This window comes from Crassostrea angulata, chromosome 8 (assembly GCF_025612915.1).
Source record: "Crassostrea angulata isolate pt1a10 chromosome 8, ASM2561291v2, whole genome shotgun sequence".
NCBI lineage: Eukaryota > Metazoa > Mollusca > Bivalvia > Ostreida > Ostreidae > Magallana > Magallana angulata.
Window position 1 is genome coordinate 10826196 of NC_069118.1, and position 25983 is coordinate 10852178.

The following is a 25983-nucleotide window of genomic DNA, read 5'->3' on the forward strand; positions in this document are numbered from 1 at the left end:
GTAAACCACAGAAAAATAAATATAAACATGTAGAGATCGTCTTTTTGTCATACATGCATGTATCTTAAAGATTTATTCAAACACAATCCAAGGATTCAGGTTTTGACAAAGAGATCAATTTGGAAATCTGAACTTTTTTTAGGCCGTAAAGTTGATTTACTTCTGTTACAGTTGTTTACTATATTATATTTTCATAATGTTCAAATAGTTCAAGTCATTTATCAAAAGTTTAACACAATTCAAATCAGATTTTGAACAGCCATTCATTTCTAAGAATACCAGTATTGACGAAGTGTGCTTTTTGTTCCATCTTGTGCACAATTATGAAACAAACAAAATGTTCAACACTTCATCAATTCATCTGATGTATTACACATAACGACAAAACTGGCTAAAAAACAAACGGTTGGCGACGCTTCGTTCGCCCCGGGCCTCCAGACACAAGGCGGGGAGTGTGAGCACCGATGTAACAGCTGATGATCACGTGACAAGAACAGACTGGGGCATCATCTGCTCGATATGATTATGACAACAATATATTGAGTTTCCCCAAGGCTGACAGATGAGGTAGGTTTGGCACGCTGCAGTGTTAAAGAATTTCAAATTTGTCAAAGCATGCAGACATTTTTTTTTATTCCGTACACCGCTATAACAACTTTTTTTTCCAGATGTTGTATGCGTTTTAGCAATTTTCAATCTTGGCTCATCTAAATTATAATTAATATTGGATATATTGAAACTCTATTATTCACAAACAACAGTTTTACGTTAGTGACAACAAACAATAACAACAATGGCGTAAATAACAAGCAAACAAACAACAATGACGTCAACAATCTTAATATTGAGATTTTTTTTCTCGATTTACGATCTAAATGTATATGTACATGTATATATGTCTATGTAAACACACGCTAATAGTTTTATTTGAAAAAACGTTAATTTCAATATCTTAATCAATTTAAAATACTTTGAAGCAGTTTCATGTTAGTTTGAAGTATATGAGTAAAGTGTTATAAATGTAATGTGTCCAATAATTCATAGATGACCGATTAAGAAAAATAAGAAAGTAGAATGCTTTAACACTGTATCTGTTTCTTTGAATCTATAAACAATTATTTTAACCAGGTTGTTGCTTATGACCCTTTCATACACATGTATAGAATATTTTCATTAAAAAATATACTGTCAACTGTTTATTGGTAGGTACAAAGCTCTCCATACGGTTTAAATGTATCAGTAAATGACGAATCCCCCCCCCCCGCCCCCTTCATTGATAGAAAACAATAGGCCTAAAATGTATTTTCAAGCTATTCTTTGTTTACATACACGTATGTACCTAAAATCATAGAGATTTTACGGATTTTCATCAGAATAAATCTGATTTAAAGATCTTAGAATATAGCATGACATCTGGAAAGAACAATACATGTATATACAATCTAAGAAAAATTGATAGTGTGTCGTTCACGGTATCTTATTTGGATGAGGGGGTGTTGTGGGGGGATGGGGGGTGTAAATATCTTATATTGAGTGCGTGATTGGTCCACTGTCATTTTGCCTTTTTGGGGAAAAATACTCAATAAAGGTTTCGAGGAATACACCAGAAATTTGTCAGATTCAGTCGCTTCAACAATTAATGACAGGTTTAATGAGATGCCGTGACATGACATTAAGGTCATCAGTAACAGCAGGTTATACAAGCGGCGAGGAAACATTATATGCTTATGTTGCCCTCTCTAAAATATAAAAAAAAATTACTTGTAAAAATCTCATTTATCAAATTCAAAATTAAGTGCAAAAATTCAAACACTATATAAATGGAGAAAAAATGAACTCTGAGCAAATTTTGCCTTGCAGAGATCAAGATATTTATGATGAGTAACATGGCTGTCTTTGATTTCAGATTTATCTGTGTATTACTCTTCTGTTTAGGAGATTGTATAGCATTCGGCATTTCCAGTATATCAGGTACAATCATAATAATTAATATTCATATTTACATGTGAATACCATGAAAAAAATGTGAAATTGCAAGTACTGCGTAATTTTTTTTCTTGCATTCGTGTATTTTTCATGTTTAATGAACTATGAAAGGATTCCTACTAAAATGTTTTATTGACTGTATTGGAAATAAAGAATTTGAACAAATTTCTTTTTTAAACGGATATTACGACTTTGTAATAATCTAAACAGCTTGACAGCATGTATTTTAATATTTTCCCCTTACAGTGGATAAAATATGTGAGGGTAACCCCACACTGACTCTACCCCACGACGACGAGTGCCAGCTCTACTATGACTGTTCGGCTTTGGACCCACCCAGTTTCTCTCCTAATACAAAATACATCAGGGAGTGTAAATACCCACAGCTCTTCTCCACAAAGTCGCTCAAGTGCGAGGACTTTGACAGTGTTGTCTGCGGGCCTAGGACAGAGTTTAAACAAAAATGTAAGTTTTATCTTTTAAAATTTTTCTGGCAGGTAGCATCAGGGGGGCCAAGGGGGGGGGGGGGAGGCTGCCCCACCCACTTTTTCTCGCAGCAACTATTTTTCTTAAAGTTACATATATTAATGAAAATTGAATTATAATCATGGAGTCCCCCCCCCCCCCCCCCCCACTTTTTGGGGAGTATGTAAAAAATTAAAATTGAAATAAGGAAATTAAGAGTGAAATTGAAGTTATAGATATAATACTAAAAGAAAAACCATGCATTCCCAGAAAATACATAAACATCATTTGGTGTCAATTTTAGTAGCTGTCAATAAGTATGTGCATAAGTATAATGGTAAAATATATATGTATAATGTATAAACCAACAGGGCTTAGTGATCTGATTTAGGACTTAAGCATGGGTAAATGTGCAAAACAAAAGAAGATTTTGAAACAAAAATGTTTATTTTTATTATTTTAGGGGTCAAATTCAGCATTTGCCTTATTTGCCTAAATGTTGTTCCGACACTGATTAAATTTAGAAATCTTCGACGCAACCTTTAATGAAACACATGAACACATACACATTTGATCCCATTAATATGGGACGGTCTTTTGAGTTTTATTATGTTCTTTTTTAACATACATGTAGATTGATAATAATAGAGATAAATCTTTTTGCAAAAAATGAATTGAAGTTTAAATGCAATAAAAGCAGATTTCATTCAAATTATTGCTACTTGAATTACTATGTGCAATTCGAGTTATCGAACGTGACACGATATAATCTACAGTCTGGGTGGCTTCATCAATGTTTGTTGGACACCATTATTCGTGGATGTATATGTAGCTCGGTACTCGTTCAACAGAATTTAGATATTCATCTATATAAGGTCTATGGCATATTTTCTCACAAGGATCATTGTCCACGAATTTACATCTCCCCAAAACTGATAATTTTACGAAATCCACAAAAAATATTCCCACAAACATTGATGAAAGCTCAGTATGTAGAACAGCAATGCGGTAAAATTGTAAGATTCATCATATATGGAATATATAATGGAATGGTGTTGTACATTGTGTATATATGTACACGTTCGTTGAAAAGCATACTAGTATTTGATTTGATTTACATTGTACAATTTTCATCAGAAAAAGCATATCTTACTCAACCAATCATTGCATCCATCTACATTAATATTATTAATATAGCAACTTTTTGGGCCTGTCTAACAAGCAAGCGGAAAACAACCTCTAGGTGTGTTTTCAAGGTCTATCCGGAAAGGCCCGAGAAGTTGCGAGAGATCGCCTCCATTTGGATTTGTATAACATTACAGGCGACTACCGTGCGGAGCAGTGTAACGGGCCGAATTGTATTAATTGTCTAATGGAGAACCCGAGCTGTGAGGGGTACGGGGACGGCGAGAACCACCACAGCAGTAAGCCGGGTTCACCCTGGAGGATGGAGTGTTACAAGGGACGGCTGATCGGCACCTTCCTCGCCGACCTCAACCAAGACTGAGGCACTGGGGAAGGAAACCGTGGGGAGGGGGGAGTGCTTCATGATTATTCATGCATTGTCTTATTGTTTCAAAATTGTCTTATTTTATTATGCAAAGGATGATTAAAGACAGAAGATCTTACGTTTTTTCTTAGTTGATGTTTAGAATTGCACAATTGTTTGGGTTACGTGTTTCATCCATTTCTAAATAACAAAAAAATAAAGCATTTTAGCGCTTTTTTGACCGAATTACATGTAACATGCAACTCTCATATGCTTGGAAAATAAATCATCGTTGAAACCTTTACTTAAAAAATTTATTCTTTAAAATGGAATTCGATATAAGATCTTCTTATATATTTTTCACGTATACATGTAATCATATTTAAACAATAAAATGCTTTTTTAGCTCACCTGAGCTGAAAGCTGAAGTGAGCTTTTCTGATCACTTTTTGTCCGGCGTCCGTCTGTCCATCTGTCCGTCTGTCTGTAAACTTTTTACATTTTCGATTTCTTCTCCTGAACCACTTGGTCCATTTCAGCCAAACTTGGCACAAAGCATCATTGGGTAAAGGGGATTCAATTTTGTTAAAATAAGGGACACGCCCTATTTTAAGAAGAAATAATTAGGATTTATTGAAAATTTGGTGATATTTTTCAAAACTCTTCTTCTCAAAAACCATTTGGCCAGAAAAGCTGAAACTTTTGTGGAAGCATCCTCAGAGAGTGTAGATTCAAGTTTGTTCAAATCATGGTCCACTTTGGTAAGGTGGGGCCACAATGGGGGGTCGAAGTTTTACATAGGAGTATATATAGTTAATCTTTAAAAATCTTCTTCTCATATTTGGCCAGAAAAGCTGAAACTTTTGTGGAAGCATCCTCAGATTGTGTAGATTCAAGCTTGTTCAAAACATGGTCCACTTTGGTAAGGTGGGGCCACAATGGGGGGTCGAAGCTTTACATAGGAATATAAAAAGAAATTTTATTTTGAATCTTCTACTCAGAACACGACTGGCCAGAAAAGCTGTAACTTGTGTAAAGTATCATCAGGTACGGTAGATTCAAGTTTGGTCAAATTATTATCCCCGGGGGTAGGGTAGGGGCACAATTGGGACCCGTTAAATCTTTACAAAGGAATATATTGAGAAAAATCTTTTTCTATAAAAAAACATTTTCTTAGAAAAGGTGCAACATTAGTGAAAGCAAACTTAGACAGTGTAGATTCACATTTGTCAAAATCATATTTTTCAGGAGTAGGATGGAGCCACATGGGGTGGGTGGGATGGGGGTCCAATTTTACAGTTTAAATTCACCAAAATTCAAATGTTATAATATGGTTTAACTTATATGCAAGCATTTTGACATATTTTTGATTCTTTAAAATTGTTTAGACTTTGGCCTCTGGACAATTCTTGGGCTTCACAAGTTTGCTGTAGGTTTATATCCCATTTGATTTAGATCTTCTTGAGAATTGTAATGCTCAGTATGTGAAATGACTATACTGTGACAAAAAGGGATCAATGATAAACAGAATATCCAGGGAAAAAATTGATTTTTTTATATACAGGATCTGTTAGACTACATGCCCATATTTTTTTGGGGTATATTACTCCGGAAAGCTGATTTTATAATGATTATTGTTGCTCAGGTGAGCGATGTGGCACATGGGCCTCTTGTTTTGTGATTCATTCGAGATATGTAGGTAGTGACATTGCAGACAAAATACATAACCCGCGGTAGTTTCCCAGGTTTCCTGGAAAAAGAAGAAAAGACATACTGTATTTCATCTACAAACATGTCCAGGAGAATCTTCGCGAGCCCTGCATGTGTTTTGTTTATAGTATACGCATGCGTAAGAGTGTAGAAGGAGGAATCCCGTAACACGTTGCGCTGTATAAATTTATGGACCATGAATAATTATTAATTTTAATGAAATAATTCAATTGATTTCGTAAATTTCTAAAAGTCTATTAGTTCAGGTGATGAATTTCGCCTAGTTTGATTAGGTTTCTTAATCAGATTGGGCACTTGGCATCCACACAATCAACTACACATGTACTAGTAGTGTTCGCTGATCATCAGAAAAATAACATATATACCCAAATTCTTATTATGATTAAATTCAACTTTTGGGAATTAAGTTTTGCAATTCAGCCAACGAACGTACTGCGAAAACCCCCCATAATATCACGCGATTAATTAAGGCAATGACGGAAATTGAATACTTTACATTTAAAGTAGTTTTCCATTTGGCGTGGAATCAATAGATGACCTAAACCAAGCAATCAACCACTGATCTACCGCTTTAATCTTTGAAGGGATTAGTAAATCTGAGGATTAATTGTGGATTATAATGAGGATTTACATTTACTACGTACATTATTAGATCTTCATTCCCCCCTATAAATATAAAAATGTAAAAGAACATACAGAAAAATAACAAAACGAAAAAAAACCAACAAAAAAACCCTACATGTGCATAGTTTCATGTTTTTGTAATGTTACTTTCGTAAAAAGTACTTTTCCACTTTGACCTTTATAAAACCTGCTATTTTCCCTTAGATATACTGGTTTGCAGTGACTATTTTCACTTAGATATACAGTTTGCGGTGAACTTAATTATCATTAGGCATAAAGAAAATTCTATATATCTTAACTGGCTTAAAAACTTGATTATAAATGTTGATGTATTTCAATAACTTTATACAGAGCTATGCCAATTAAAGGGATCAATATAGCCTATTAATGGTCACGATCTCAAGCACAAAATAGACAACTATAAGGGGGTTGTTTTAAATCATAGACAACCAGGGACTAGTTCTTGGTGATATATTTGTTTGCAACTCTTTTCTAGCATTTCTTACAAATTTGCTAGATTTTCTCCGCATGTAACACTTGGTTTATCAGTATATGTGAAAATCTTACGCAATTTGTTAGGCCTATAATATTGCAAATTCTCACTTTAGTAAATGTGAGATAATAAGACTATCTGTAAGACAACTGCAATATACTGTCAAATATTCTGCTGAAAAATCATTCCCAAAAATAACCAATCTGTACATGAATGAAGAGAGTAATCATGATTGAACGAGATGCATTAGACCACAGATGTCTAAAATATAGAAAACAAAAGCATCAGAAATAACCACCAGGGGTTAATAACCTTACTCACCTAACGAATTTAAAATCGATAAAATTGTATTTTTTGGAATATGTTGTGTTTTTGTAATATATGTTTTGATATTACATCAATAAAGAATACAAGAAAATGATGAATAAAAAAAAAATATTGAACGTTTTTTCAACATACACTTTCATGCTATAAAAATTGCTCAAATGTGTCATGGATTGTTGAATTGTCAAATCTTGCTAAGAAGCAGGCATTAATCAAAATAAAGATTATCTTAATTAGCTATCTATCAATCACCTCAAATACTTTCCTAAAGTACAATGCAAGAGTCTCCAAAACAATTGATGACTTCCGGGAAACAGATGGCGATATTTCCGGCAATTCATCAACATTTTTTTCCTAATTTCTTTAAAGGCAGGAATTTTGTCTTTTTTCTTCATCCACCGATTTCTTTTCCCGGAACGTTAGACCGTTTTACGTCCAATCCTTCCATCTGTTTTAAAACATTGTTAACCGCCATGGAAATCCCTAGAATTTACCATCTTTTAGGTCTCGCTGTGACGTCATTGTTGAGTTTTACCTCGAGTGTTGAGCAGACTGCCTTTGGTGAGTGCTACGTTACTATGTAGGACAATCAGAAACGACAACCCTCAGATAATGGCCCGCCATCACCAACATTTTCAAATCACTCACGTCAGTCCTCAACTAAAATCCTTCAAAGCACGAATTCGAGGTAAAACTCAGAATTGAGGCTGAGTAATTGACTTGAGGAAAGTTGGTGACGGTGGGGACAGAAACGACAACCCTCGGGTAAATGATTGACCAAAATATTGAATGTTAAAGTCAAGTTACAAGCGAGATACAGAGGTAAGAATTGGTTGTTAGGTAACAAAGCTCGAGTCTTATAGTTGTTTACAAAAATGTACTGTAGAGAATTACCATTTCTTGGGCAAAATGACATGTAAAAACAATTTAAACTTACTCAATATCTTCATAAATACCAGTATCAACAAAAGAAAGATACATTTAATTGCAACTTACACCAATACAACACATATGTAAAAAATGATAATATTCAAGCTTTGTTTACAAAACAAGGAGTAAAGAACTCTGTATTTTGCTTAAAACTTGATTTTTGACTTTAAAAAATTGACATAGCATTTAAAACTTCTCTATTTATCAGTATAAACATTGAAAATGGAAAAATAAAATTAGAAAATTTTAATTCAGTAATTCATTAAGTCCTTTTAAGAAAAACAAAATATCAAAGATACTAAAATCCACCGTGTAGTCAAGAAATATTTCCTAAAAGCCTGTTCTTTTGGAAAAAAATTGTTTATAATTTATTAATGATTGAGATGTTTGATATGTTACGTAAATTTCTTTTTCATGTGTAATTAAAATTTTGTAGTAATAATTATAAAGTCGTTGAAATTCTTTGATTCAATAATGACATTTAACCACTCAAGGGCATTGATTAAAAGTTTTCTTTTTGAAATTATTGAGTTTACTGAGGTATCAATAATGTTAAAGAACGATCTGTGAAATGTTACACTACTCTCCAACAGGATTCGATACAATTTAAATAACCACCCATGGACCAGTTCAATTATGGCCAATCTCATCAATTCTTATAATTTCTTCACTGGAGGAACCTTGGCTAACTAAAAAAAGTTGAGTAGGACAAACAGGGATTTCATGAATTCTGTCTATGAAATTCAGAAGAACAGCATTCAGTTATAAAATAAGTTTAATTCTTAAAGATTCTAGTATTTATTGGTGTATTTTGTTTCTATAGCGATTGGCAGCGACTATTAACTGATTAATAAATATAATAACCGATCAATTTTCATGGGTTTAATGAAAAAAAAAATTCAGAAATTCGTGGCCAATGATCCATCAGTGCACTGTTTATCAGAAATTGGTCTTCGGTGAACATTTCATTTCGTGCATCAACTAAACAATAGTGACGATCATACGAAATCTACGAAAATTGTTATTTCAACGAATATTGATAAAACCACAGTATACGCACAATTCACGGTACATAAAATGATTTCATCATTAACTTAACTGCATGTAGAAGGCAAAGAACCTAATTCCAATATACATTTAGTATATAAGGTTACTGTGATATGGAACCACATCTGTATGCATAATTCAAACTTTGACTTCATCGATTTGGCAAAGGGATGGTTGCAAGCTACATTTACCTACATGTACAATTAATCGACCAATCTTCAAATCCCGAGCACGATGGCCGACATAAAATGTACGCAAAATAGATTAAAAAAATAATTCTTCTTTTTTTTTTTTTTTTAGACCTCCACGTTCAGAAACTTTGCCAACACAACTCTTCCCTCGTTCTCCCCCACCCCCACGAATGTCAACTGTATTACGACTGTTCCACCAAGTACAACACCCTCCCTCCGAACTTCGTGCAGCACATGAGGGAGTGTCCTTTTCCGGACCTCTTTTCTCTACAGACGTTGAGTTGTGAAGACTACAAAAACGTGAAATGTGACGAGAGAGTTGAGTACACGACCGCATGTAAGTATTGAAGATCAAATGGAACCGATCTTTTTTTACAGCTGTCTTTATTTCTATATGTATATGACGTTTTTCCCTTGTTTGTTTTTTCCTCTTTCATTTATAGGTGGATACCGTGCGAATCAAGTGAATGTATATCACGTGATGTGCACAATCCAAGATGTTAAGGGTCTGAATGGCGGACAAGGAGTTGTTGCTCCGGGAATTATGGGATTGTCTGAAAATACAAATCAGGATAGGCAAAGCACTGGATTTGTGAACCCAAAGAAATTAACGGGCTCTAGGATATCACTTGATGAACTGAAGAAAGATTTATGTAGCAATAAAATGCAATTGATTTGATTAGAATTTAAATTCTAAAGAGGAGTTTACGGTCGACCTGATGAAACTCGAAACCTTGCATTAAATTGAAATGTCGATCGATATCTGTGTGTGACTGTTGATCTATGAACGCCAAGTGGCGTATCTCTAAACCAATTAACTGCTACTTAGTGATGGAAATATGCAAATTTTTATGCGTAAATCTGTACATTTGATGCACTCTTTATCTTTTTTATTGCGATTCCTTATCATATATACATATGTAAATATATATGTACCGAGGTTAAAATCATTACAGCAAGTAATCAAAACCATTTATCGGCGAGCTTTAGTTCATTTGGTTATTTTTTTAAAAGCGTTATATACAGTGCGTTCATCTTTTAAAAAGAATTTGTCCTTTAACATTTTTTATTTCAATTATAAACTTTAACAAATGCCGTTGGAGATAAAAATTTGTGTCATGTAAAGGCTAATGTGGTCCATATTTCTTTCATAGAGGAAGGAACATTGATGTTTATGTGACGAAACATTACAGAGGCGACCTTTTTGACGTTTTACAAAGTTCTCTGCGCTGATCATCTTTTATTCTCGTTGAATATATTCTGCTCAAACCATGGATATCTTTTAATATCAAGAGTAGAATACTCATCTTAAAAAAAGAGAAAAAACTTAAGAGAGGATTTCGGTGAAATTTAATGACAGAAAATGACATATCAATGATAATCAAACAGCTTTAAAAAAGTTACATGGTAAACAAGTTGGATTTGATATATTGGTCTTTAAAAGATTTTTTAAAATTCCGTATCCTGCTAAGCACTAATAACACTATTTAAGAGGTAAATATAATTAAATGCCTAAATCTTCATCGAAGGATTAAAATGTGCAAGTTTATTCGCGACCTGAACGGTCACATATTAAAAATTCGATAAGGATTCAGTTATTATTAATTTCTCTAAAGCACTCAAACGAGTCTTGATTGTGAGGGTTTATTCCACTTAAGATTATTTTATTACGTGCAAATGCATTGTCCATGAGCGAGATTTTCTTGCCTTAGGGTCTCTGACAAGTGACATATGCTATTTTTATAGACATCACGCAGTAAAGATTCCGATACTAAGCCAGAGGGATCAAACCTTAATGGCCTAAGGTCAGACTTTGTTGTCGAAAACAAAACGTGAACGGCGATGTTGTACAGATATTTTTTTTTTTTTTTAGATCTACAGCAATATTTGTACAATATCTAGTCAAGAACAAAGTTAAACCATATGATCCCTCTTTTATGAGATTACCATTTCAAGGAAAAAGGAGATACATTTTTGAAAGCGAAAGGTCTCCTTTAATTTATCTATCAATGCAATCTTAATTTTTTCAAAAAGTTAAGCCTTAAAAACACTTTGAGGTCAATTTTGACGCTTATCTTTGATGTAAGTTTTGTATTGAGGATAATCCTTCAGTATATTTTTTCTAACCATCCTTTTAAAATTCTTATCATGAAGACGTTTATTTCTATCATGATTAAAGAAATCAATTCCAAAATATTAATACGGGAAGATCCCTTTAAAAAAAACTGACAGTAATGTGTCAAAAAGTAGTATACTATATCAGGAATTACGCTATATAATGGATATCCATGAATTGATTTTTCTTCTTCATCAGTGATAACCTTTTTTTTTGCTTTTAATAAAATAAAGAGACAAAGGAAGAAATTGAATCAACGAGTGCCGTTATTGTAGCTTAATAAGGTTATGCAGGGGTCAATGGAACAATAAAAATAAGCTTGTTTAATTAATGGTTGTCCGTCATCACCACGCCCAAACGGTGTTGGAAGATACGCGAGGGGTGGCGAGGGGGAAATCCACTTTTCTTGGAGATCTCCGGAAGTCTTTTCTGGGTGTTTGTGATAGGTTTGTTTTCTCTTTTAGAATGTATTTATCCGAACTCTGGATTAACCGGTCATTAGTCTGAGCTTGAACTTGAAATCTCACCGGTAATGTCAAGAAACTGTGATTTTTGGCTTTTCCGTTTTTCAGTAAGTTTGACCTTGATACAACAAAACTATTCCGTTCTGTTGATTGGATTTTACATTTGGCAAAAAGAGGCAACCTGCCGTATTTTTTTGATTCACCCTGAGATTGGAGAGAGGTAATCTTCATCGGAAAGCGAACATCTTTGCTCGGTTTCTTATTTTCTTGCGTACTCAGTTCCGGATGTTCTAATGGCGTCATCAACTGTGGATCTACAATCACAAGGGGCTTCGACTCGTTTTTATCCTCGGAAACATTGACCGCTTCCGCTACGTCTTTCCGCGAAACTTGCCGACCACTCACGGGAATTCCACCGAAAAGTTTTTCTGAATTTTTCTTCTGCTGTTCCACTGCGTTGGTGTACATAAATCTAACGGAGGGGAAAGCTTGTATATGTAGAGAGCTACTGACCGCAATGTCAGCTAGTTTTTCAGATGAGGATTTTTCTCGCGAGATTTGCTTGCCGCGGTTTCCTGAGGGTGGGGGAGGTAGCGGGGTTGTTGGATTCACGGGTTGCTCTGAACCTTCCTCGTCATCACTTTGAAAGAAAGAGAAACATTTCTACATTATGAGAAGATATAGAAAAGAAATATTATATGAAACAGTGCCAACATTTAATCAAGGTCTTATAATACGGTATACATTTATATGGTGTTAACTGCATGAAATAAATTCAAATACTAACTGTTAGTAATTTAAAAAGTTTCAATAAAGAATTGAATTCTGGATGGATCTTTGGACCTTTACTTTTACTACTGATGAACATTTACACATGGGTCGTGATATATAAGTCTTTTACCTGTTGATTTGTGCTACAACAATACGGCATATTGACCCCTCCTCCAAATGTTTCTGTACATCCTTACGCCAGTTTTCGACGTAACGCCTTTTGAATGGCGTCAACGTTATATCCATCACGAATCTACGTCAAAATCAAACAAAACAACTGAATACACATAAAAAACGATACTCTTCCTAATTTTGATGAAACAATTTAAACCTTACCGATTAAAGTTTTGTGATAACCATTTGTATATTACTAATCATTTATATAATACTAATGAATCACACATAGAAAGAAAATTGATATTTCTGTGGTGTTATTAATTGTGTAATTCACCTACAATTAAAACTCTCACCTTTTATAAATTGTAATAATCCATTTCATAAATTTTACCCAAAGACCAAAATAAAACGGATGCACATATTTTCCTCGAAATAAATTCCAAGAAAATCGAAATGGATGTTATAGAGAGTGAACTTCAACGGCGGTCAAAGCGCCGACTTGAGTCTTCAGACCGGCGGCTACTACACAGAAACGTTCAGCTGCGAATTAGCCTAATCCTTCTTTATGTCCAGAGACCTGCTTGTTATGTTCACGACTGTTTTAATAAACCCTGGGTGTAAGCCTGTCAATGTTAATGAATTTTAAAAAGTGGCGTTTAATCTACTGCAATTCAATATCCGCCCCAAGACGTCATTTAAACCTATTAAAGGCGATTGAATTTGGAGCTCTGTATTTTAATTAACACGGCGTGTTGTGCAGGACGTCTGTTGAAGCATAAACGCACCGACTTACAGAGGATACAAGTGTATTAAATGCTGAAATGACATGGACATGCATACCAATGGTCAAACATTGTTATATTGTTTGATGTTTTTATTCTTTCAAACCATTTCAGTGGTACATAATAAAAGTACATATATAAAATTCAATGTCAGGTAAAGATGAGTAGATATAACAGAATTAAAGTCATTTAAAGATGTGCCTATGTATTTTTGTTTTTAGAAAAAGACTACTTAAGTCAAGAAAGATTTTTTTTAATCTGTTGATCACACATGAATCGAACTTTTTTATAATGATATTTTCAACGTCCAAATATCATAAAAATCAAACTTATACCTAAAGCTATAGAACTGTGATATTTATTTACCAAAATAACAAGTGCTTATGATACCTAAAAATTGGACCTTCACCGGCCTTACTAAAAATTCTTTAACTTTTCTATATATGGTAAATAAATTCATATATATTTACCTATAAATATATCTACAAAAATAATTACAGTAACACCAGTGATGAGGTTTATCTAACATTTCATTCTTCACATAAAATCTCTAAAATTCACGCGGTTCCGGGCCCCTTTTCCCCCGGACCCCCACTAGGACTTTGCCCAAAACCCACTTCAGACATTTACAGACAAACAAAACAGGACCCTTAACCCCCCCCCCCCCACCCCACCCTTATTTTTGGGAATTAATTTTTAATCAACTCTTATATGCAGTTACTCTGGCAACGGAAGTGAAACAGTTTCTGGACTTTTCATGCATGGAAAACCATCAAGGCTGACAAGACTTGGTACTGGAAAAATGTCGACAATATCAATGTCATATATTCAGAAGGATTGTTTTTAAAGAAAACTTATTTATAAATACCTTGAAAATGGTCAGAGTTTTTGAAAATGATATGAATAATTTAGATATTATTCGAAGTTGTATGTATTTATTCCTACGCCAGAGTTCAATAACAATGTTCGTTGTCAATGATTACCTAAGCGCCATTTCTACAGCCTAGACGTTTGTTAAAAACTGCTTAGGTAAAATTTTCCAGAAATATTTCAATTACTGATACATAATGCACAGAAGAGTTTGAGAGCGTTAATTCTATCTTTAGATATTACACAACATGATTGACATTGGGTTTTCCGTCTATAGCTCGGAATTCTTGTTTGAAAAGCCCAAGAATTAAATGTGCGTTATTATTCAAATACAGTTAAAAAACTACTTGCCCTGCGAAATTACACATTGTTGATTTTAAAATAAACAATAATCAATAAAATCAGCTCCTGTCAGTACTTCAAATCTTTGATTCGCAAAACCCACTGATCACTCCCTCTTATTATCGGCCACTAGAATACGGTCGGAAATGACATGAAAGTAAGTAGTGCCTGTGCATTTCCGCGGAGCTATTATGAACGCAACGCAGCTCTGCTCAAAGAGAGCGTATGGTTGAACGAGACCAACAATGAATATATTTTTAAAAATAACAACGAAATAAAATGCATTACTAAATAAATGGTACTTTGTTTCTTTGCATTTTATTCATTAAAGAACACAATAGCCTGATGTAGATGTTTTCGCATCTCTTTTTTTTAAACACCCCTCTATCCTCTTCATGGATTAGGGTTTTTGAGGTTTTTTTGCAAGAAACCCCCAGGCGACCTGCCACTGAATTTTTTTTTCGCACAACCGTTTGAATATATTTCTGGATCTCTGTACTCAAAAAGTACTCAAAAGTACTCAAAAAAATTGCATCATGTTTGACAGCGAGTTCGTAACTTTTAACATGTCAGGTCGCAATGTTGCAATTTTTAGATATTCAGAAGGGGTTCACCTATTTTTTAACCTAAACCTAGTTATGGCATTGAACCCCAGTCTGCATATCATATACATGTCCTAGTCAATTAGGACCCATGTAGATAAGATGAGTTCGTTAGATGAGCATATTGTGGAAAAGTGTAAAGAGTGACCTTAATTTAATATTTATAACTTTATTTTAAAAATTAAAGAGATGCACATGGTAAAATATGCCATGATATCAGATCTTTGGATACCAAAATCCAAAAGACGCAGGGGACAAGGAGGAAAAATCTGGATAAAGATAAACATGTAAAGCCTTCCTTGTAGCACCAGACAGTAGGGCCAGAGATCATTTGTGGTCGCCTTTATGTCTCCTTAAGACAATACAAAATTGTCAAGATAGTGACACCTTATATATGTAGAGCAGGCAACTTGGATCGTTATATCTATGATTTTTTTGGCAGATTTAAATGTTTGTATAAGTGATCTTTTAATTTGAGTTCTGTCTGAATTAGCACGATCATGCCCTATTAAAACTATTGCAGTTCATCCAAAGAGAAAAACATGTACGTGTCGACGCATTGCATGTCGGAAAAGACTCATCTGACAACTTCTTGCCCAAATAGTAATAAACATCTGACAATACCAGTGGTTTTGATAAGACATATTTTAAATTCTCTGAGCGCCCTTTTTCCAATTAAAGATATTGTGATTATCACGAGATATTTATTCCGAAAATATGATGTCTTCGTAACCCGTAATCATTTTAAAAAAATCTTTATTGAATGAAATGGTTGTAAAACAATATAAATTCAAAGTAAAAAATAAGCAAGCATATTCTAGATTAAAGTCTTCTTATTTTCATTTCCGTGGTCTTCAAGGAGTAATGGTATCCATGCCAATCATTCCAGTTGATACCGTCTGCGTATGACTGATGGGTTCCAGTTAGATACAGTCCATTCAAATTAGAACTATGGCAATTATTATACCACCAACCTCCTTTGTATAAGTTGGCACATCCATGCGAATCATCATGATCTTTTGTGTAAAACTGGTATCCGCTGTGGCGTTTTAAAAGTGAATCACCTTAAAAGATATCAATTTACAATATGATAGTTTCAACCGTTTCTAGATTGATTCCATCAATAAATAGAAAAGACTATATATGATATGAGCCTAAAATTTCCCCCTAAAATGAACATCGTCATTTTACTGTAATTCTTTGTTTTCTTTGTACAGATATGTATGTGATGTTTTAACATAATGTTCATTTTGATTCAACTGCCCACAATTTAGAAATATGACATCGTAAAGACAACCTTTTCCCGCCATTTTTGCATTTTAAGCATAAAACCACAGGGGCCAAGCCCGTTTTAACATTAATTTCAATGTAACCATAAATAAAGAAAGGGGTCGAATTCTGACCCAGTGAAAAACTACCAGCTCGCTTCAAAAGCCTGATAAATCAATTAATTTTTACAACACTTGCAATATGCGTGTATTTTTCAGAAAAATAATGTCTAAGATACACTCATGCCGAGTCATTTCAAGTTGATGGGTCTTAAAATAGCGAAGATATACGTCATTATTCTCTCGAATTCGCCAGTTTATTTTTACTCGGACATTTACCGGTCCAGGGCTCAAGATGGGATTTTGCCTCTGACAACAGCAGTATTACAACAAGTCGAGAAACATTCGCACTAATCTTTTAAAATCTCACATGAAATGCACGCTACTTACATCCTTAAATTCCGATAAAATTCCGTAAATACTCTCCAAACTTAACTTTTATCAACTTCTGACCAGACCGGCCATTGTGATAGAAAATGTTAAACTCAATTTCATTGGTTAATATTCCTGATGGTCCAATCAGAATCAGTATTTCTCGAAGACGTCAAAATGGCTGGCCCTGTCAGAAGTTAATGTGGCTGCAGAATATAAGTTCAACTATTTATGGTTACATTGAAATTAATGTTAAAACGGGCTTGGCCCCTGTGCATAAAACAGCTTGTTTTCAAGCAGTTTTTCTTTCCGAAAACATAGAGCGCATGCTTGAACAAACAAAATATTTTAATCAGAGCCAAGGCTAATAAGTGACAATTTTTTTTCCTTGTTCAAGCATGCGCTCTATATTTCCTTTTCATAAAAAGATAAGAAAAATGTCAATTTTTGACTGATTTTGATTGAATTATAGAAATAGTGTCACTTCTGACGTCATATACTGCCAGTGAGTGCAAATAAATCAAATAAATAGGTGAAAAATATATTTTACATCAACTCATCTAAGATATAACATAACACGTTATGGTACCCTTATCATATATAGTTCTTTCTTTATGTAGTGCCTGAAATGTAGATAATAAACGATGCATTTAACAGACTGTATATAACAAAAATCATCAAGATAAGATAACCTTATCTTTAAAAAAAATGCCTGACCGATTTCAAGATTCAATTGATCAGTTGTATTTTTTTCTATGAAATGCTTAGCTTTTGAGCTTAAAATCCAATTCATTTACTCCTTTTTATGACACTTCTAGCCTACCTGCTGTACCCTCGTAGTCCTCTAAATGGAGACGGTATCCACTCGCTTCGTCCCCGATATAGAACCTTTTATACAGCGCGTACCTTCTTTCACTGTTAAAGTCGGCCATATCTATTCTCAGTTCATAAAAACCTTGCTGAACAATTTCATATATCCTGTGGTTACCTAAAAAAAAATTGAGAATAGTTTCTTAACATATTACATTTATCTCGTGATTGTTAAATTCTACATCTCTGTATTACATTCTATATTTCATTTTGTCAAATTGACATCTTTAATTGTGTAGTCTATTTTATATATCAGTCTGATTATCCAGCATTATCAATATCATTTACGCAAAACTGAAGTTAATTTCTTCAATGTTATCCTTTAAATTATGCATTCTAAAAACCTTTTGGTAAATCACTTTCAGTTACAATAAGATAAGTTACTCTACCAAGCCAATACTCATCGGTCTTGTTTCCAAATCCGTATTTGTAGTCTTTCCAATTTCTAAAAAAGTCAATTATTCCATCAAATCTTCTCTGTATAACCTACAGGTAAAACAAGGTTGCTTTTATTCAAACATGGTTTGTTTTAGAAATTAGGTTAACCATCTCTTTGTCAGTGGTTACGATTATCTAATAGTTTATCAAAATTAGCGTGTGGAATTATTTTTACCACTATGATGTATAGTCATAAAAACGAACCGTCCATCCTCCCCCGTCGGTGTGTTGGTCACAGAAGACGTCCAGTTCTCCCGACCCCTGGGGATAGATTTGATACACTTTACTCTCAGTAAACCCTTCCCAAAGGATGTCCTGACAGTCTCTTGGAAATCTTTCGACTTTTGAAGAAATGAAACATAAAGTAAACGAAATTTTTGTCTGATTTTATATACATGTAAACTTAAAATGTTTTGCTCTTATGATGTCTGTATTTATTGATGTAACCAATTACCCCATATCTATCTAATTCGACAAAGACAAAATTCACTCCATAAATCTTAAACTCTTCTTTGTCTTATGTAGTAATTTCGCAATCAAACCACTTTTAATTTTTCATTATATACATGTTACTTCATATACACAAAATTTATAACACTTACAGGCACTATTGCAGTTATATATCGAGATAAACAAAATATCAACTACATGTACACGTTCTAAGATATAGAAAGAGAAATGTAATGAAACAAAACTAGTTTGTGATTAAACTGTTACCTCCCGGTCCTGGCTCATGCCCAGGGGAATTACCCTCGAATAAGAATCCCATGATTGGGACAATGAAAGAGGCGCAAAATACAATTCCGTTCATGTTTTTGTTCAGTGATTTACAAAGTAGCTGGTGGTTATCTTTATATACAATTTACAAGGAAATAAAGTTCTATGTCTTATCTTCCACCAATTGTAAGTCATTGTATGGACAATTTGACCGAGTTATGTAGATACACTAACGTGAACTTAATCACGTTTGTAGCATTCATTCAGTTAAACTGCACATCGGTGAATGCTCTTAATCTTCAAAGATGATTTTAATTTAATTACAATGTTTTTATATTTCCTCAATCTGAAGTTGTATTCTATTATCATGATTCTTTTTTAATGTAATGTAATTACCTTTAATCATTATAATTTTCTTGAAAACCTTTCAACTAATAAAACAAACGTTATGTGTGAAGGAATCGAACGATAAAGTTTGGTATAATTTAGACATACACCATAAAACAATAATCAGGACTCAAAAAACATGAATGAAAAACAATAGTTACCGTTTTGAAAGATGAGTTTATAGCAATTTTTTAATATTTATAACCATAATTTATAAGCAAACAAAGTGATAACTTTGCAGTTATAACTCAAAAAATGTTAAGCAACATATTTTTCGATAAAAAAGTAACACAAATGTCACCAACATTTAATTGATTTAATTATGACCTCCCGGTCATGGTTCATGCCCAGGAGAATTCCCCTCGAATTAAAAACCCATGGCAGGGAAGAGAAAGGTAGTGCAAAATACAGCAGCGTTCATCTTCTTGTTCATTTATGAAGTTAACAGGTTATGTTATTACATACAATCTCGTTTTAAATCTTATCTCTAAGAGTTGTAGGTCACTGCTGTTTTGACTAAGGCTGTACGGATTTAAGGACCAGTCTATAGAAAATATATTTATGAAATGTTCTAGTTAAGTTTTGCCATATGTTGTAAAATTAACATTTTGATAAGTCTTTGTCAATGAACATATTATAGGTCGAAATTCAGCCGTCCCGCCACTCTGTCAAATGTATGTTAAGGTACTTCACTACACCTAGACTTATACTTTTTAAGACACTACGTTACAAGATGGCGATTTGAATGTTTTGTTAAACTGTTTGTATCAATCAATTTAGATGTATATCGACATAGCTCAGTGGTTAATTAAAGTATCAGGCTTGTGAATCGCAGATCATGAGGTCGAATCCGCCTGTGGCTTTTGTTCATGTTTACTTAAAGGAATTTTTAAAAACATCATTTTTATCCAAAATTGCACATTTTTTTCGCCTATTTGACATACAGTAAAACTCGGTTATGGCGAAGTCCTAGGGACCAATGGGATTACTTCGTTATATCCGTAATTCGTTGTATATGCTTCTTAACCACCATGCTCTGTATCATTATCAAGTAATTTTCTGCTGATTTGAGTAACTATTTGAAAGTGTAGTGAGGTATGTATTTTAACTGGAAGGTCCAGGAAGATGACTGAATGAGAACAGTTTTGCCAGTCAGTCACATTATTTTTGCCTTTTAGGGACCTTTCACAGTTGACTGATTTTCAAGAGAGTAATTCATCTTGTGATACTTTGATTTTTAGAGCTAAGTTTGCATTATGATATCCTGTTGATTGTTTAATTCACTTACCGATCGCCATTTCATAAAATCAATATGATATATATTGCTTGTTGGTATTCCTGTTTTGTCAACTTGTTTTTCGGTAGCTTGCATCGCCTTAGAAAGTGTTCACACGTAAAGCATGCAACTGCATATCAAATTAACTGAGAGAGAAAAACTCTATATGCAGGTGATAAAGGTATATTGTTAAATAAGTAAGGAATGTTGACTATAGAAAAATTAAAATCATCACATTTATCATGAAGAATTGTAGGTATAGGTTACCATCAATGTTCCTTACTGGTAAAACATACAAGCATGAAACAGATGACGCAGACTCTGTGGTATATCTGTTCTTATTTTGAACTACATCCAATAATAAAAGAATCGTTTTAGAAAACAATTCCAAGATTTTGTTGGGAAAACTTGTCAATATTACATAAATTTCATATTTCACAAATTGTACATGTTTGAAAACTCAAACTGAACCTTTATTTGCAGCACAACCTAGCATTGTCTTTATATTTTCATCCGTGTTTCAAATTGATTTTATTATAATTCTGAAGAGAATTCAAAGTGCATATAAATCAAAAGATTCACACGGAGAGCTGTCACAGAATTGGACCTGTAGTAATAATTTATGTTACATGATTTTTATTCATTGAGGTGTTTCCTTTCTGAGGATGTTACAGAAATCCTTAACTTAAAAAGTTGACCAACTGTCCAGAACAAGTCTGAAGATTTATTAAAAGTTTCATCAATTTCATGCTTGTTAAATTAGTCATGCATAATTTCACGAAGTTATTAACACATGTCTGTAGACTGCAGCGAGATTTATTTATAATAATAATATACACATAAATAAAGTTAGGAATAAATCGAACAAATATTTCACAGTCTTCTAATCTTCATTTCCGTGGCCTTCAAGGAGTAATAGTACCCATGCCATGCCTTCCAGTTGATGCCGTCCGCGAATGACTGATGGCTTCCATTAAGATATTGTCCATTTAGGTTGGAGTCGTGGCAGGTCTTATACCACCAACCTCCTTTAAACGTTGCAGCACAAGACATTGAATTATCACGGTCTTTTGTGCGAAACTGGGATCCATGATGACTGGTTAATGAATCCCCTGTTTTAAAAATGCTGTACAAATCTGATTGTGTTTTTGTTCCAAAGTTTACGTTGAAATGCTTAAATCAATTTGCATACAAGATACAATGTAGTATATCGCTTCAATGCACTATGGTGTCTTCCAGTAAGTCGAGAACACCACTTTAGTTAAATGCTTCCTGAGTATTGATGATATGCCAATATAACTTTATCATCTTAGTCATCAAATTTTATTGAAAAAAGGAAAAATTCCAATTCTTCTTCACTTAATATGAAGTCATTGACACAAAGGGGACGTTTGATATCATATATTACCTCCAGTTTACTTTAAAAAAAATTGTTAGTTGGCTTGTTGATATTCGAATTACTTATAGGTACATGTAAATGGAATGTTTCGTACATGGTATCAACACGAGAACAAGTATTGCTATTATAAATGGATATTTGATTGATAAATGGACAAGCTGGAAAGTTAAAATACCTACCTGCCGTCCCCTCGTAGTCTTCTACATGTAATTGGTAACCAGTTGTTTCACCCCCAATATAAAATCGTTTGTACACAGCATATCTGCTTTCACTATTAAAGTCAGCCATGTCTATTCGCAATTCATAAAAGCCCTGTTGCACTATTTCGTAGATTATGTGATTTCCTGATCCAAAATAAAATAGTTTTCTATAACAGTAGAGAATGCTAATTACAACCAGTAAGCTTGACATTTCAAATAAAGAACGAACAAAGAGAAATAAAAAATATATGTATGAATTTTCTATGAAAATCAATTAAAGAAATTTTTAATAAGAACATTTCACACCTTTAGACTGTAAATTAGAATCTAAAATCACTATCCTATCATTATTTAAGGAGGCTGGGGGGTCAAAATGTAATATGATATAAAACCATCAGATTTATTTGAAAATTTTATATGCGATTTCTGAAGCTATCAACTACTATTTGATAAGGAAAAAATGCATTTATTTTGATATAAAATTTAATCTCTTCTCATTATCTTTATATGGAGCTCTTCTTTTAAAGGAGATCAATATTGTTTAAAATGGCAGCCACCCCCAGCCCCCTTGAACCACAACAAAGATTTACCATAACTCGACAAAAAGACAACATGATTAAAATAAATTGTTAACCTTTGAGATACAATCGAATCATTTTGAATGGAAATGTAAACAAACTACAATACCTAGCCAATATTCGCCAGACTTGTTCCCAAAACCATATTTGTAGTCTTTCCATGTTCTAAAGAAGTCGATTACTCCATCATATCTCCTCTGTATGACCTTGTGAAAAAAATGTATAATGGTAATTTAAGGCTTCATGATCAAGCAGATGTGTATCAGAAACAACATTATTACGTGTTTTGTTTGTCAAAATGTAGTTTGTTAAAACAATTGTTAATTATCTACTATAATGTAGTAGTATCTCTTTTAAAGCGATTGTTTACGCGAGGAATTATTGCTACTTTTAAACCAATTAATCGCACCATGTCACATATAAACACGGATATCATTGATAGTATTTAATATTCTATGTAGGAATCAAAAGACGGTAGCCACCCACAATCACCTATTTTCTCCATACTTTCAAGTTTCCAGTTAACAGTTTCATTGACTTTGAATTGTTAGAATGCTTAACCCAATTTAATTGTTGCTATATATGTTATCCCGTTGTCATGTAAATAAAGGGTAAAAATGGCAGAGTGGTGGCATTTCCGAGCTTATTTGAGAGCCTTTAATGAGTTATTTGGACCTCTTTAGGGAAGAATAGGATATAAAATAAAATTATTAGTTTTTAATCTACAGAAACAATAGAGAAACGCATATTTTTGAAATGTTACATGTAGCACAACTAAACATAGATATTTGAAATTGATATGTTGATCTCATCAAAAGATAACAATTATAACATACCGTCCACCCTCCCCCGTCCGTGTGTTGGTCACAGAAGACGTCCAGTTCTCCCGACCCCTGGGGATAGATTTTATATACTTTGCTTTCTGAGCATCCTTCCCGAAGAATATCCTGACAGTCTCTTGGGAATCTTTCAACTAATAAAACAAACGTCATGTGTGCTTGCAATCCAAACAATAAACTTTTAATAAACATAATTTTGACATAAATATACAAAACAATAATCAGGACTCTAATCTGAATTGAAAAAAAAAATATTTATAACGCATTTTTTTCTTCAAAAATCAATATTTACCGTTTTAAAAAGTGAGTATTTAACAAATATTCCTAGCCATATTTTATAAGCAAATGTGATAGTAGAGTAATATGTCTATGTGTATTTATTCGTTTTGTATTTTCTATTTTTCGTTTTGTTCAATAGAATCTTAAAATTATATCAGCCAAAGTTTAACTGCGCAAGTAAATTGAGTTCTTCCTATCTGTAATTTCATTGGTTCATAATATTAACCAATTATTTTGAAGCTAGGTGTATAAATAAGTTACCAATAATTCTAATTAAGTTAGAGCAGTATACAGTTTCAAGAAAATACCATCCGGTTGATATCTGTGGCATCTTATGGTATGTAAATTTCATATTAACTTATGTTTTACTTATCAGTGTAAATGTTTAGTCTCTGGTTTTATTTTAATTGCATTGTCAATACTAAAGTGTATTTTTGTAATTAAAGTTATAATACTTGGATTGTGTCTGTAAAGTTCAAAGGTTAGCTTTCTTTACAGTACGCACTGTAATTGATTTTTTATGAAACGTATAATGTATTTGTGGTAACTTATAGCTAATGTATTTTCTTTCATTTTGACAGTTTTCTCATATTATGTATTATTTTGTAGGTCAATGCCTCTATATTCAAAATAAAAAGTCATCAGATACACAGTACACCATCTTCATTTTGCTTGACTGCTCGGTTACACAAAGAAAGAAGTACTTTTTAGAAATGCATTTGCAGATATAGCTAAAAGCCATTGATCTAATTGATACCCCCCGGTCCTGGTTCATGCCCAGGAGAATTCCCATCGAATAAAAATCCCATGGCAGGGACAAGAAAGGTAGTGCAAAATACAACAGCGTTCATCTTCTTATTCAACGATTTATGAAGTTAACAGGTTATGTTATTAGATACAATCTCATACAATATCTTATCTCTCAAAGTTGTAGGTCACTGCTGTTTTGACTAAGGCCGGACTGATCTAAGGACCAGTGTATAGAAAATATACTCATGTGTAATGTTCAGTTTTGCCATATGTTGTAAAATTAACATTTTGGTTTAAAATTTTTATCAATTAAAATCTCTTTGATCGAACCTCAGCCGTTCTGCTGTTTAGTTAACAGAATGTTAACTGGAAGGTCCAGAAAGATTACTGAACGACAAGGTTATGCCATTAAGCCGCATTATAATCGTCATGTAGGAACCTTTATTTGACTGATTGTTAAAGATTCATTCATCATATGATTTTTAGAAGGGGTCACGTGACCCCGTCTATTGGTTTACTGTCAGCCGAAGTCTCAATCTGGAAGGCATGCGTAGAACACATGAATTGAGTCTATGCGTAAGAAAATAGTGCAGAAAGTTTTCATGCATTTCAGTAAATATGCATTATAAAAACACGCATTAAATCTTTTTAAGTCCTCTGTGTATAAACAAAATTCTATTTAGAAAATAAACAAATAGTTTTATTGATCAAAATATTCTTCCTCGGGTTCAAATGTGGAATGAGTTACGTAACTGCATGAATGCACAGCGCCGTTGACGATTCAGTTGGTGTATGAGCTCATTAATCAATAGAAGAGGTTGATGGTGGAATCGAAATTAAAGTTCCCAAACAATGTGCCATTTTTGAAAAGTTGTGATTTTTATTTTGACAATCTTTTACCTTAATACTACCAAACTTCATGCGCAAGCCGAAGTTAAAATTGGGACGGGTTATACACAGATGTTTCACAAACTAAATAGGTGTTTCATTAGCTTCCAGTATACATGCTGTATGACTGCTGTTCGTATCTAAAGGAATTTTGTACAAAGAAAATAAAAACAAGTCTGAGTTTGCCTTCTCGTTCGTTGGCTCTTTAGTTTAATAAACTGAATTTAAATTTTAAACAATGCATTGTAAGCATAATCTATAATAGATTATACATTTTGGAAGACTTATACATCATATAATATATACAATCTTATCGAT

The 25983-nt window shown here is 33.4% G+C and overlaps 5 protein-coding genes and 1 long non-coding RNA gene across 7 annotated transcripts; 3 read left to right on the forward strand and 3 right to left on the reverse strand.

Moving 5' to 3' along the window:
* The first annotated feature begins 492 nt into the window (after positions 1 to 492).
* On the forward strand, positions 493 to 4226 carry LOC128158738 (uncharacterized). 2 transcript variants are annotated; one of them, XM_052821688.1, is made up of 4 exons: positions 493 to 567; positions 1907 to 1971; positions 2233 to 2451; positions 3774 to 4226. In XM_052821688.1, exons 1-4 carry the CDS (start codon positions 563 to 565, stop codon positions 3956 to 3958), a joined length of 474 nt encoding a protein of 157 aa, XP_052677648.1. In that variant the 5' UTR covers positions 493 to 562; the 3' UTR covers positions 3959 to 4226. The 2 variants fall into 2 exon arrangements, with proteins under 2 accessions (XP_052677648.1, XP_052677647.1); XM_052821687.1 differs by lacking the exon at positions 493 to 567 and having other exon boundaries at positions 1832 to 1971.
* A 3274-nt stretch (positions 4227 to 7500) lies between these two features.
* Positions 7501 to 10480, forward strand: LOC128158737 (uncharacterized). Its single transcript, XM_052821686.1, has 3 exons — positions 7501 to 7673; positions 9390 to 9617; positions 9724 to 10480. Exons 1-3 carry the CDS (start codon positions 7586 to 7588, stop codon positions 9957 to 9959), a joined length of 552 nt encoding a protein of 183 aa, XP_052677646.1. The 5' UTR covers positions 7501 to 7585; the 3' UTR covers positions 9960 to 10480.
* Positions 10481 to 10613: 133 nt separating this feature from the next.
* On the reverse strand, positions 10614 to 13382 carry LOC128158731 (uncharacterized). The gene is made up of 3 exons (XM_052821679.1): positions 13102 to 13382; positions 12762 to 12884; positions 10614 to 12500 (listed from the first exon to the last, which is right to left on the reverse strand). Exons 1-3 carry the CDS (start codon positions 13128 to 13130, stop codon positions 11741 to 11743), a joined length of 912 nt encoding a protein of 303 aa, XP_052677639.1. The 5' UTR covers positions 13131 to 13382; the 3' UTR covers positions 10614 to 11740.
* A 2701-nt stretch (positions 13383 to 16083) lies between these two features.
* Positions 16084 to 19215, reverse strand: LOC128158735 (fibrinogen C domain-containing protein 1-A-like). The gene is made up of 5 exons (XM_052821684.1): positions 19070 to 19215; positions 18557 to 18693; positions 18304 to 18400; positions 17868 to 18032; positions 16084 to 16408 (listed from the first exon to the last, which is right to left on the reverse strand). The coding sequence occupies exons 1-5, from the start codon at positions 19161 to 19163 to the stop codon at positions 16167 to 16169; spliced, it is 735 nt and encodes a 244-aa protein (XP_052677644.1). The 5' UTR covers positions 19164 to 19215; the 3' UTR covers positions 16084 to 16166.
* Positions 19216 to 21462: 2247 nt separating this feature from the next.
* LOC128158736 (fibrinogen C domain-containing protein 1-B-like) lies at positions 21463 to 24920 on the reverse strand. The gene is made up of 5 exons (XM_052821685.1): positions 24785 to 24920; positions 23746 to 23882; positions 23019 to 23115; positions 22311 to 22475; positions 21463 to 21844 (listed from the first exon to the last, which is right to left on the reverse strand). The coding sequence occupies exons 1-5, from the start codon at positions 24876 to 24878 to the stop codon at positions 21606 to 21608; spliced, it is 732 nt and encodes a 243-aa protein (XP_052677645.1). The 5' UTR covers positions 24879 to 24920; the 3' UTR covers positions 21463 to 21605.
* LOC128158739 (uncharacterized) lies at positions 24107 to 25098 on the forward strand. Its single transcript, XR_008240037.1, has 3 exons — positions 24107 to 24364; positions 24637 to 24852; positions 24956 to 25098. It is a non-coding gene; the product is annotated as an uncharacterized LOC128158739 (long non-coding RNA).
* Positions 25099 to 25983: the final 885 nt, after the last annotated feature.

What these genes read in the sequence shown, in the direction of transcription:
- LOC128158738 (XM_052821687.1), top strand. Translation starts at nt 1,875, where the DNA reads ATGATGAGTAACATGGCTGTCTTTGATTTCAGATTTATCTGTGTATTA. An exon ending in CGGCATTTCCAGTATATCAG is followed by an intron (nt 1,972 to 2,232) that starts GTACAATCATAA and finishes TTCCCCTTACAG; the next exon opens with TGGATAAAATATGTGAGGGT. An exon ending in GACAGAGTTTAAACAAAAAT is followed by an intron (nt 2,452 to 3,773) that starts GTAAGTTTTATC and finishes ATAACATTACAG; the next exon opens with GCGACTACCGTGCGGAGCAG.
- LOC128158737 (XM_052821686.1), top strand. Translation starts at nt 7,586, where the DNA reads ATGGAAATCCCTAGAATTTACCATCTTTTAGGTCTCGCTGTGACGTCA. An exon ending in TGTTGAGCAGACTGCCTTTG is followed by an intron (nt 7,674 to 9,389) that starts GTGAGTGCTACG and finishes TTTTTTTTTTAG; the next exon opens with ACCTCCACGTTCAGAAACTT. An exon ending in AGTTGAGTACACGACCGCAT is followed by an intron (nt 9,618 to 9,723) that starts GTAAGTATTGAA and finishes TTTCATTTATAG; the next exon opens with GTGGATACCGTGCGAATCAA.
- LOC128158731 (XM_052821679.1), bottom strand. Translation starts at nt 13,130, where the DNA reads ATGAAATGGATTATTACAATTTATAAAAG. An exon ending in ATTATTACAATTTATAAAAG is followed by an intron (nt 12,885 to 13,101) that starts GTGAGAGTTTTA and finishes ATTTTGACGTAG; the next exon opens with ATTCGTGATGGATATAACGT. An exon ending in GTTGTAGCACAAATCAACAG is followed by an intron (nt 12,501 to 12,761) that starts GTAAAAGACTTA and finishes TTTCTTTCAAAG; the next exon opens with TGATGACGAGGAAGGTTCAG.
- LOC128158735 (XM_052821684.1), bottom strand. Translation starts at nt 19,163, where the DNA reads ATGAACGGAATTGTATTTTGCGCCTCTTTCATTGTCCCAATCATGGGA. An exon ending in GCATGAGCCAGGACCGGGAG is followed by an intron (nt 18,694 to 19,069) that starts GTAACAGTTTAA and finishes TTTCTTCAAAAG; the next exon opens with TCGAAAGATTTCCAAGAGAC. An exon ending in CCGACGGGGGAGGATGGACG is followed by an intron (nt 18,401 to 18,556) that starts GTTCGTTTTTAT and finishes TTTTACCTGTAG; the next exon opens with GTTATACAGAGAAGATTTGA.
- LOC128158736 (XM_052821685.1), bottom strand. Translation starts at nt 24,878, where the DNA reads ATGAACGCTGTTGTATTTTGCACTACCTTTCTTGTCCCTGCCATGGGA. An exon ending in CGGACGGGGGAGGGTGGACG is followed by an intron (nt 23,116 to 23,745) that starts GTATGTTATAAT and finishes TTTTTTCACAAG; the next exon opens with GTCATACAGAGGAGATATGA. An exon ending in AGACTACGAGGGGACGGCAG is followed by an intron (nt 21,845 to 22,310) that starts GTAGGTATTTTA and finishes TTTTTAAAACAG; the next exon opens with GGGATTCATTAACCAGTCAT.